Genomic DNA, 12,660 nt, shown 5'->3' on the forward strand with positions numbered 1-12,660 from the left:
AAGACAGTGGCTTACCATGGCAGCATGCAAGCTGAATTCTGTTGCCCGGACCTGCGTCTGTGATCTCTAGCAGCAAAGCCACAGGCACTCAATATTAAGAGGCAAAATGCGACCTTGCACAGAAATCACATGTGCTATGTAATGTGAATAGTATTTGTCACCGTGAAAGAGTATAAGCATTGTTCTGAAAAATGTATCTTTTAAAAAAATTCTCTCCTTTTTTCACTCCCTCCAGCAGCTGCAAATGTTTCAAGCCTCCCTCCTCCTTCCCGAAGGCTATCCCAGATAAGGCGTCGGAAAAAGAAGACGCGAGACGAGATGTTTGCAGAAATCATGCAATCCACCAGGAGTGAAAGAGCTCATCTGAATGAGTGGAAGGACACGGTTTGCAAGTATAGGAAAGAAGCCAGTGAACGTGAGGACAGGAGGGACCAACGTGAGGAGAGGAGAGACGCTCGAGATGAGAGGTGGCGTCAGGAAGATCAGAGGAGGCAGGATGCAACGCTGGGGCTGCTGTGTGAGCAAACAGACATGCTCCGGCGTCTGGTGGAGCTTCAGGAATGGCTGCTGGAGAACAGAGTGCCGCTACAGCCCCTGTATAACCCCCCTACCTCCTCACCATGTTCCATAGCCTCCTCACCCAGACGTGTAAGAACACGGGGGGGGAAGGCTCCGTACACCCTCCCATTCCACCCCAGTGGACAGCCCAAGCAAAAAGCTGCCATTTTTTTAACCTTTTTTTAGTGGGCTTTTCCTTCCCGCTGATCCTCCTCCCAAACCCCACTCAGGTTCTCTCCCTCTTTTTATAATCAATTAATAAAGAATAAATGATTTTTAAACAATAGTGACTTTATTTCCTTTGAAAGCAAGCTGGGGGAAGGGGGAGGGTGGGTTCCTTACAGAGAATGAGTCAATAAAGGGGGTGGGTTTTCATGAAGGATAAACAAAGAGAAATTTCACACTGTAGCCTGGCCAGTCATGAAACTGGTTTTCAAAGCTTCCCTAATGAGCAGCGCTTCCTGGTGTGCTCTTCTAATCGCCCTGGTGTCTGGCTGCGCGGAATCAGCAGCCAGGAGATTTGCCTCAGCCTCCCACCCTGCCATAAAGGTCTCCCCCTTGCTCTCACAGAGATTGTGGAGCACACAGCAAGCAGTAATAACAATGGGGATATTGGTTTGGCTGAGGTCTGAGCAAGTCAGTAAGGATCCCCAGCGACCTTTTAAACGGCCAAATGCACATTCTACCACCATTCTGCACTTGCTCAGCCTGTAGTTGAACAACTCCTGACTCCTGTCCAGGCTGCCTGTGTATGGCTTCATGAGCCATGGCATTAAGGGGTAGGCTGGGTCCCCAAGAATAACAATTGGCATTTCAACATCCCCAACAGTTATTTTCTGGTCCGGAAAGTAAGTCCCTTGCTGCAGCCGTTTAAACAGATTGGTGTTCCTGAAGACGCGAGCGTCATGAACCCTTCCCTGCCAGCCCACATGGATGTTGGTGAAACGTCCCTTGTGATCCACAAGTGCTTGCAGCACCATTGAAAAGTACCCCTTGCGGTTTATGTAGTGGGTACCCTGGTGCTCCGGTGCCAAGATAGGAATATGGGTTCCATCTATCGCCCCACCACAGTTAGGGAATCCCATTGCAGCAAAGCCATCCACTATGACCTGCACATTTCCCAGAGTCACTACCTTTCGTAGCAGCACCTCCGTGATTGCTTTGGCTACTTGCATCACAGCAGCCCCCACAGTAGATTTGCCCACTCCAAATTGATTACCGACTGACCGGTAGCTGTCTGGCATTGCAAGCTTCCACAGGGCTATCGCCACTCGCTTCTCAACTGTGAGGGCTGCTCTCATCTTGGTATTCTGGCGCTTCAGGGCAGGGGAAAGCAAGTCAAAGTTCCATGAAAGTGCCCTTACGCATGCGAAAGTTTCTCAGCCACTGGGAATCGTCCCACACCTGCAACACTATGCGGTCCCACCAGTCTGTGCTTGTTTCCCGGGCCCAGAATCGGCGTTCCAAGCCTATAACCTGGCCCATTAACATCATAATCTCCAAAGCACCGGGGCCCGCGGTCTGAGAGAATTCACGGTCCATGTCCATGTCCTCATCACGCTTGTCGCTGCGCTGCAGTCGCCGCCTCCTCCTCCTCGCCTCTTTTTTCTGGTCCTGGGTAAGCATAAACTCCACGAGAACGCGCGAGGTGTTTACAATGTTCATGACTGCGTTCTGGAGCTGAGCGGGATCCATGCTTGCTGCGGTATGGAGTCTGCAGAGTTCACTCAGGAAAAAAAGGCGCAAAATGGTTGTCTGCCGTTGCTTTCAGGGAGGGAGGGGGAGGCTGTACCCAGAACCACCTGCGACAATGTTTTTTGCCCCATCATGCACTGGGGTTTCAACCCAGAATTCCAAGGGGGGTGGAGACTGCGGGAACTATGGGATAGCTATGGGAAAGCTACCCACAATGCAACGCTCTGGAAATCGATGCTAGTACGGTAGCTTGGACGCACACCACCGAATTAATGTGCCTAGTGTGGCCGAATACATTCGAATTTATAAAATCGGTTTCCTAAATTCGAATTATATAAATTCGGATTAATCCCGTAGTGTAGACATACCCTTAGTTTCTCCACAATGGCCTTATCGTCCTTGAGTGCTACTTTAGCACCTCGATTATCCAGTTGCCCCACTGGTTGTTTAGCAGGCTTCCTGCTTCTGATGTACTTTAAAAAAAATTTGCTATTCCTTTTTGAGTCTTTGTGCTATTCCTTTTTGAGTCTTTGAAAAACACAAAACATTCCCAGGAGAAAATGCAGAAATGTAAATCCCAGACCCACAATCAATCAGCTTCCACCCTACTAGTCGATGCTTAAGTAACCTAAGTAGTAACAAGAAAATAGAAGTGTGAAACCAACACTAAGTTTTTATACCTTTCCAAGAATTGTATGCAGTGGTTCTTCTTCTCCCCCGTATCCCGGGCCATCCATTTTCCAGTGCTTCACAGTTTTATCATCACCAACCTAGAAGTATTGGAGAAAATGTATACAGCTAGCTCTTTCAGTATTTAAACACACATTTATTCTATTTACACGATTCAAGCTCCTATGTTATGCAACTACCCGAACCATTTTTTCCCCTCCTCATGACACTTATCTAGTGTCTACTTCAAAGCAGTGGATACACGTTCCATTTTCGGTAGATGGACGTGCAAGATTTTTGTTAACAAGAGGACCCATCAACTCATTCTGTTCTCCATACTTCATTCTTTTCACTGTTAGATGTTAGTCCTGTTTCATTTGAACACCAAACACTGATATTTTATCACAGTTTATGTGCACTTGAACCCATTATACTTGATATAAAGGGACAACAAAAGGATGTTTTACTGACAGAACTCTGACTTTAGTTACTCAATTGAAACCATCTTGAATCATAGTAACTATTGGCGTCTTTCAGTTACAGTTTACCATCAAAACCAGTAGGTAAAATAACACACTCATATTAACTGAGTTGCCCTTATTAAATGGAGAACACCAGAAAATTGCTAGTCTTGGTTAACAAATGCATTGTAGCGCCAAACATTTTTGTTCAGAAACAGAAAAGGCTAGGTTTGCAATATAAATGGAGTTTACTGGACATTATTCCTAAATACTACTGACATTTTAAACGTTCTACCATAGAGAAGCTCACCAAATGATTACAATAAGTTTCCAATTGGAAAACCAATGGTGGAAGTACACTCTATACTTCATACCAACACTTTTACTTACGGTGAAGAAAGAGGTACCACAAAAGCGGGTACATATCCCTCGTACAAAGCCCTCATGCGCTTGTAATGTACGGATGCATTCTCGCTTGGTCAAGTTCCAAATTTTAACCTGTTAAAAGCATACCAAAACATTTTTCCATTTAGTAGTTTTCTAGCTGTAAGATGTCATGAAAAGTCATGTCAAATGGACACCAGCAGTCTGAAATCTAGCTAGTTTTAGAAAATGCGTTCCAATGAGTTTGAAACAAACCTTCCCCTGAATATCCGTGTCTATTTTTTGTGGGCTTACAATCACATTTCCTTAATATTTTTTAAAAAATTATTTATTGAAGTGAGTGTCACCACTACCACTAGCACGAATTCGATTTTACAAACCCAATACTGGAAGCTGCTCCACATGAGTAGACCTGCTTGCAAGATAGGGACCATAGAAAGTGCAGTGAAAGGAATTATTGTATACCATTGTTCCTATCCAAGAGTTCATGATATTTTTAAAAAGTTGTAATTATATCTCACAGTCCACAAACAAGTTTTTAGAAGTTTCACTGTGAGCCACCCATGACCTAGCTCCTTATATAGCCACACTTCAGCATAGTAATTGTAACTTCTGGAATTCAGGTACTGTTGGGACTTTTCCACTGCCTTCAGATACATAAAATTATACAAAAGAAGAGAATATGCAGAAAATTTCTGTTTCTGAGAAAAAGTAGAGACATCTTATAAAAGGAGAAATCCAAGAGAATAATCTTTGGATCCAATGCAAAAATTTCATTTCATTTCAATGTTCTTTCACGACTTATTGGGAAACAATACTTTTGCACTTGTACAGTTTCATAGTGAACATATTAAGTCAGCATTTTCTGATTACATCTCCAATATCTGTTTATCTCTAATAAATATTTCTGTTTCAGGCTTTTTCAGAATCCAACTGAAATGAATAATAAAAATGTACTTAGGTTTTATATATTTTATTTTGTGTTAATGCCCAAGACCACTTCCATTCTACAATGTTGAGTCCCGAAATGTTTCCTATACATTTATTCCCATGGTTCCAATTCATTTCCCTCCCCTTTTTCTAAAATTTGTCCCCTGATAATTGTGTATGTAATACCCACAAATAGTGGGAAATGAATGACCGGTCAAAGGAAACAATTACAACACTGTGCACAGAGTGGGGGAGAAAATGAGGTGTTTATTCTATAATTGTTTCTAATTATCACAATACTCTTATTTGCTACCTATAACAATACAAAAATAGACAGTCATATTTAAGATTTGTGCTACACTAACAGTAATGGATAGATTGCCTGCTCTATGCAGAAGCTTAAAAATGACAGCTGTGAACAAAGGCAAAAGGACAAAAATACAGAAGTCAAATTCTACCAGGGAAAACTGAAAGAAACTCTGGCAAGTCAAGTGTAAAAGTATAATTAGGCAGACCAAAAAAAGAATTTGAAGAGCAACTAGCAAATGACACAAACACTAACAGCAAAAAAACGTTAAGTAGATCAGCAGCAGGAAGTCTGCCGCACAATCAGTGGGGGCAGCTGGACAAACAAGGTGCTAAAGGAGCACTCAAGGAAGACAAGGGCATTATGGAGAAGCAAAATGAATTATTTGTATTGTTCCTCACTGCAGAGGACTCCCCTAAAAAGAATGGCTCAGGTGTGGGACAATTCCACAGATTTGAAAATAGAGGCCTTTTTGAATTCACCCAAGAGTTCCGAAGGAACTCAAATATGAAATTGCAGAGCTAACTGTGGCATATAACCTATCACTTAAATCAGCCTCTGTACCAGATGACGGGAGGATAGCTAATGTAATGTCAATTTTTTAAACAAGGCTCCAGAGGTGACCCTGGCAATTACAGGCCAGTAGACCTAACTTCATTACCAGGCAAAGTGATTGAATCTATAGTAAAGAACAGAATAATCAGACTCACAGATAAACACAATATGTTGGGGAAGAGTCAACAGCTTTTGTAAAGGGAAATCATGTCTCAATCAATTAGAATTTTCCAAGGAGTTCCAATTGTCCACATGTCAACTAACATGTGGACAAGGATGATCCAATCGATACAGTGTACTTGGACTTTCAAAAAGATTTTGACAAGGTCCCTCACCAAAGGCTCTTAAGCAAAGAAAGCAGTCATGAGATATGCGGGAAGATCCTCTCATGGATCAATAATTGTTTAAAAGATAGGGAACAAAGGGTGGGAATAAATGGTCAGTTTTCACAGTGGAGAGAGGTAAATATCAGGGTCCCCCAAGGATCTGGACTGGGACCAGTATTGTTCAATATATTCATAAATGATCTGGAAAAAGGGGTAAACTGTGAGGTGGCAAAATTTGCAGATGATACAAAACTACTCAAGATAGTTAAGTACCAAGTAGACTGCGAAGAGCTATAAAAGGATCTCACAAAACTGGGTGACTGGGCAACAAAATGGCAGATGAAATTCAGTGTTGATAAATGCAAAGTAATACACATTGGAAAATATAATTCCAGCTATTCATACAAAATGATGGGGTCTAAATTAGCAGTTACCGCTCAAAAAGAGATCTTGCAGTCATTGTTGACTGTTCTCTAAACATCCACTCAATGTGCAGAGACAGTGAAAAAAGCTAACAGAATGTTAGGAACCAGTAGGAAAGGGACAGATAAGAGAGTAAATATCATAATGCCATTATATAAATTCATGGTACGCCCACACCTGGAACACGATGTGCAGTTCTGGTTGCCCCATCTCAAAAGAGATATATTAGAAATAGAAAAGGTACAGAAAGGGGCACAAAAACGATTAGGGGTATGGAACAGCTTCCAAATGAGGAGAGATTAAAAAGACTGGGACTGTTCAGTTTAGAAAAGAGACGACTTAGGCAGGATATGGTAGAAGTCTACAAAAGCATGTCTGGTGTGGAGTAAGTAAGGAAGGAAGTGTTATTCACTCTTTCACATAACACAAGAACCAGGGGTCACTCAATTAAACAGGTTTAAAACAAACAAAAGTACTTCTTCAAACAACACACAGTCAACCTGTGGGACTTGTTGCCAGAGGATGTTGTGAGGGCCAAAGATATAACTAGGTTCAAAAAAGAATTAGATAAGTTCATGCCAGGTCCATCAATGGGTATTAGCCAGAATGGTCAGGGAGGAAACCCCATGCTCTGGGTATCCCTAAACTTCTGACTGACCGAAGCTGGGACTAAACAACAGGGGATGGATCGTTCTTTAATGCCCTGTTCTGTACATTCCTCTGAAGCATCTGGCACTGGCCACGGTTGGAAGACAGGATACTGGGCTAGATGGACCACTGGTCTGACCCAGTATGTTACGTACAAAATATAAAAAAAAAGTTTTTATTCTTTTTTTTTTTTTTGCAAATTCACTTACCTCTCCATCACAGGCCCCAGAAAGTACTGTAGATAAACTCTGTGGATGCTTAGCCATACAATTAACTCCATCCCTGTGACCATCCAGCGAAGCAAGAAACGGTTTTGCAAACACGCGTTCTAATTTTGTTGCATTCAGGGCTCGCATATACTCTCGTGGAACCTCAAACGGATGCAATGCAGGATCATAGTTTCTTGGAACTGGAATAAGATGAATAATCGTAAGAACCCATGACATCCTCTGTGGTGCAAGTTAATTCAACCTAAGATAAATTCTCCTTTGATTTTCCCTACCATTCTGGAAACAATACATTTTCCTGCAACACTGGAATTTCTGTCACGTTGATAACTGCGAAGTGATCTGTGGGATCACCTGCTACTGAAATGTTTAAGTTTAGAGTTAGTCCTTCTAGCTTTTTTTAAATTAAGAAGTTAAAAGGACAGTGTCAAGTAATTTTTAAAAGATTTTACTTTTAGATTAGACTTCTAGCTATCAACATTTGTCTTATATTTCAAAAAGAGCTGAAATTAAAATGCCCATAATTTAACTAAACATTGGATTTATGCTAGTCATGTGAGCAGGCTAGGAACTGAAAGTTAAAAGGCTCTTGCCTGTCAAGAGCCATTACCTGCTCAAAGAACCAAAAACAAAGCCAGTATTGAGAGTGTCAATGGACAAGGATATTTTGTAATTATTTTGTTTCTTCCACGCTGTTGTGGGTGGGAAGGGAAGGACTGAAAACCACAAGAATAAGGGATTAATAATTTTCATGCTATCTGCAGCAAGAACTAAATGTTATGTGTTGTTAATATACACACATATAATGTGTAGATATATCTATATACACACACACACACCACCATATAACCATAACTCTAGCCATCTAAAGGCTAGTTGTGGTTCTAAATATCTATGGCTATGGCTACACTACAGCCGGGATCGACGCTTTGAGATCGATCCATGGGCGGTCAATTTAGTGGGTCTAGTGAAGACCCGCCAGATCAACAGCAGATCGCTTTCCAGTCGACCCCTGTACTCTACCCCCAAAAAGAAGAGTAAGGTAAGTCGATGGGAGAGTTTCTCCCATCGACTCCCCGCAGTGTAGACCCCGTGGTAACTTGACCTAACGTATGTCAACTCCAGCTATGTTATTCACATAGCTGGAGGTGCGTAGCATAGGTCGACTTACCGCGGTAGTGTAGACATAGCCTATGAGACCTCTTCTTCAGCACAACCAAAATAGCCTCTGGTCTAGTGGAGGTAGGAGATCATGAGTTCTACCCCCACCTCTTCCAATGAACAACAATATTTCCCTGCATTTCGTAACACTTATTACTAAGCAAGGTACCATATCCCTACATTATGAGACTTACCGTTTCTTCTTTACCCTATTATACAAATGAGATAACTGAGGGCAAAGAATTTGCATACATTCATATCTGACAAAGCTGGGAAAAGCATACAAATAGAATATAAAGTGGAAGACCCAAATCTCATCCACTAGACCAGTGGTTTTCAACCAGGGGTCCAGGGACCCTTGGGGGGTCCACGAGCAGGTTTCGGGGGGCTGCCAAGCAGGACCAGTGTTAGACTCGCTGGGGCCCAAGGCAGAAAGCCCTGGGGCCCTGAGCCCCGCCACCCGGGGCTGAAGCAGAAGCCTGAACAACTTAGCTTCACATGGCATCCTGTGGTGTGGGGTTCTGGGCAACTGCCCTCCTTGCTAGCCCTTAATGTGAGCCCTGGCTTTTATATTACTCCTGAGGGCATTCTGTGCCAAAAAATTAAAAATTCTGCACACAATATTTTAAAATTCTGCAAAATTCTGCAAATTTTGTCAAATAAATGCAGAGGCTCCAGCATGGAATTAGGAAGCACAGGCCACTGGCTGCACAGAGGTGGGAGATCACTGTGCAGCTCCCCCTGGGACACTGAATCAGCAATGAGGCTACACCTAACCCTGACACAGCGTAAGAACCGGACCTGCCCCAGAAACACCTCAGGGTCCTGCCCCTCTGTGCCAGGTGTGGGCAGGCAGGCAGGCTCAGCAAGGCAGGATCCAAGTGTGAAAGGGCTTAGTGTGGGGGGAAATCTAGGTATGGGTTGAGAGGGTTCTGTGTGGGGCAATCTGTGTGTGGGCAGCTCAGTGGGGGAGCCAGGTCCGGGGGGGGATCTGAATGCACAGGGGCTTGTTGGGGGCTTCTGGGTGCAACAATAATGGGACTCTGCAGGGGGGTCCAGGTGCAGCTGGTCAGGGCTCGGTAGGGTGTGGATCCAGGTACAGGTGGCTTGTCAGGGTGGTCCAGGTGCAGTGGAAGTGGGGCTCATCAGGGGGGCTCTGGGTGTGTGTGGGGGGTTAGGCTTGGCAGGAGGGTCTGGATGCATGGGGGTTGGGCGGATAGGGGAGCAGCTCCTTGTACAGTGATCCCTCCCCCTGCAGCTGAGGAGCGATGGGTGCAGGAAGCGCGGGGGGGAGTTTGCAGAGCTTCCTACAGCCGGGGGAGAAATCAGGGGTAGGTCTGACACAGCCCCGTGTGCCATGCAGGGGAAAAGGAAGTCCGATCCTCCTCAGCCCAGCCGGGACTAGCAACTGAGCCTGGTGCTGGGTAGGAGCCACCAGCTGGTTCTTCCCCAGTCCTGCCTCCTGCCCCCACAGTGATTTACCTCTCTGTCGGCTGCCCTGGGCACCCGAAATAATACTGCTGGGGAGGGTTGCATGACCGCTCTTGTAGCTTGCCTTTGCTTCCCCATCAGAAAGTCATTTTTCTGCAGGGAAGCAAAGAAACCAGTGGGGGACAAATTCTGCGCATGCACAGTGGTGAAGAATTCCCCCAGGAGTATTACATGCAGAAAACCAGTTGTGGGGGCACAGGTGGGCCATGGAGTTTTTATAGCATGTTGGCAGGGCCTCAGAAATAAAAAGGTTTAGAACCCCTACATTAGACCACGTTCACAGCGTCTCTCAAAAAGAATGTGTCAAATCTGACCAGGACAAGACTGTCTGTAATATGGTAATATTCTGACACACCCATCTTTACTAGATGCCATTGGATCCACAGATGAACAAGCGCTACATAAGGGCAAAACATCACTGAAAAATAAGTAGCATGCTGGAGTCATAACTCCCAGACCCTTCCTCTAACCTCAGGGTAGCCAATTATTTTTTGTCAAGGTCCAAATTTCTTGGTCAAGGTATAGTCAAGGTCCAGACTCCAGAGAAAAATAATAATAAATAATAATAAGTAAATGAAAAGATTTCAGGGTCCATTCAAAACATCTGGTGGTCCAGATTCGGCCTGTGGTCCGCCTATTGAATACCTCATCTAGATCATGATCCATATCCAGAGTCAGAAACAGAACCCTGCATTCCCAATACATTATTGGGGCATGTCCTTATGTAGAAAGAGGCAGTCCTTTTCTTACTGTGTAATGCAGACCATTATACACCTGTCTAAAAAAATAAATGCACAAGATGGAAACTCAGCCTGGGAAATTTCATAGAAAAATATATCCCTACACTAAAAGAATACTGAGGTTGCAAAGTGAAGCATTCAACTGTTCAGAAATGTCAAAATTAAGCTAGCATACATATTCTTAATTCTGATACCTTATTCACTAGCATTATGATACCATGATCACAACTATTTTTTCCATAAGACCCCTGACTCATTCAGAACACTGTTTCAGTGGTGAATGAGTTCTTGTTGGGAGTAAGTTGAATGATGGATAGTGGCACAGACTGCAGAAAGTTCTGGTGAAAGCACTTGGGCAGGACCCAGTAGAACTAGTTTCTAATCCAGGCTTTGACACAGACTTTCTATGCCATGGTAAGGAAATTACTTAAACCACACTTTGCAGAGGAGAACACTAATTTTATGTTCCTCAATTTCTAAGTATCCAATCTGAAACATCAAGAATCTGATTTTCATTCTCAACTCCGACTGAAGTCAATAGGAACTGCAGGTGCTAAGCATTTCTGTATATCAGGCCATAGGTGCCTCAGGCATCAAGTTACTGAGATATCCAAAATCAGCAGACACTTCTGTAGGTGTTGGCTTTAATCTCCCTGGGGGCTTGGCTACACTCGGGACTTCACAGCGCTGCCGCATCAGCGCTGTGAAGCGCGAGTGTAGTCGCGCTGCCAGCGCTGCAAGAGAGCTCTCGCAGCGCTGTATGTACTCCACCTCTCCGAGGGAAGTAGCTTGCAGCGCTGCGAGCGAGTGTGCAGTGCTGCAGGCACTGATTACACTGGCGCTTTACAGCGCTGTACTCGCTGCGCTCAGAGGGGTGTTTTTTCACACCCCTGAGCACAGCAAGTTGCAGTGCTGTACAGCGCCAGTGTAGCCAAAGCCTGAGTGTCATTTACTAATCTGTAAAGCCTGCATAATAATATCTCCCTGTCTCACTCAGGTGTTGAGATGGTAAATTCATTAGTGTGTGAAATGCTCACACAGGACAACAAGGAGAACCACAGAAGAGCACAAACATGCTCAGGCATTGCGGCGCTTGGAAGTGCGCAATGAACATGGCACCATCACTTGCACTAGACCAGGGGTAGGCAACCTATGGCACGCATGCCAAAGGCGGCACGCGAGCTGATTTGCAGTGGCACTCACACTGCCCAGGTCCTGGCCACCGGTCCGGGGAGCTCTGCATTTTAATTTAATTTTAAATGAGGCTACTTAAACATTTTTAAAACCTTATTTACTTTACATACAACAATAGTTTAGTTATATATTATAGACTTATAGACAGAAACCTTCTAAAAACGTTAAAATGTATTACTGGCACGCGAAACCTTAAATTAGAGTGAATAAATAAGGACTCGGCACACCACTTCTGAAAGGTTGCCGACCCCTGCACTAGAACATGACCCCCGATGCCAAAGCACAGTCCAGCCTGGCACTGAATGGAGGCCGGGATGCTGCCGAAACCAGCAGGGGGTCGTGGCGCATGAGGGGGGAAGGGAGATCGGTTTGGCGCTGCACCCCCCCCCCCGACAGTGTTATCGTTACTTACTTGCAGCCTGGGACGGCGCCACGTCCGGGACCCGGACGCTGCTATGCTAGGCGCTGTACACACACGCGGCCCAGTCCAAGGGGCTCGCAGGTCAGACCCTCTCCTAGCCCAGCCTGCCAGACCCATGCTCCCCCTTCTCTGGCGGGTGGCCCAGCACAAGGCAGGCCCCAGGGAACGGGGCTCAGCACCCGACTGGCACAAGCAGCCATTGCGCCAGGATCACCTCAAGCACCGGTCCATCGCGCGGACCGAAGATTTCCCCCCAACCAACCAACCGCCTGCCCGCGCGCTCACCGCGCTGGAGATCCTGCTTGGTCTCGCGGATGTAATCATCCGGGTTCCGGCTCAGCACCTTCACCCTCATCCTGCCGCTGCTGCCGCCGCGCTCCGCTCCTCACGGCTGCACAGACCGGAACCAGCCCAGCACACTTCCGGGTCAAGTCAGCGGTCATTAGCCACACCAACGACCGGAAGAGCTA

The 12,660-nt window shown here is 45.0% G+C and overlaps 1 protein-coding gene across 1 annotated transcript in view; it reads right to left on the reverse strand.

Moving 5' to 3' along the window:
• DCAF13 (DDB1 and CUL4 associated factor 13) overlaps positions 1–12,597 on the reverse strand; it is a 48,060-nt gene extending 35,463 nt beyond the window's left edge. The window contains exons 1-4 of the mRNA XM_065398582.1: positions 12,476–12,597; positions 7,166–7,365; positions 3,774–3,881; positions 2,934–3,023 (exon numbers count right to left, since the gene is read on the reverse strand). Coding sequence (XP_065254654.1) covers positions 2,934–3,023; positions 3,774–3,881; positions 7,166–7,365; positions 12,476–12,545 — 468 coding nt within the window. The 5' untranslated portion in view covers positions 12,546–12,597. The remainder of the gene's footprint in view (positions 1–2,933; positions 3,024–3,773; positions 3,882–7,165; positions 7,366–12,475) is intronic.
• Positions 12,598–12,660: the final 63 nt, after the last annotated feature.

The sequence above is a fragment of the Emys orbicularis genome, chromosome 2 (assembly GCF_028017835.1).
Source record: "Emys orbicularis isolate rEmyOrb1 chromosome 2, rEmyOrb1.hap1, whole genome shotgun sequence".
NCBI classification, from domain to species: Eukaryota; Metazoa; Chordata; order Testudines; family Emydidae; genus Emys; species Emys orbicularis.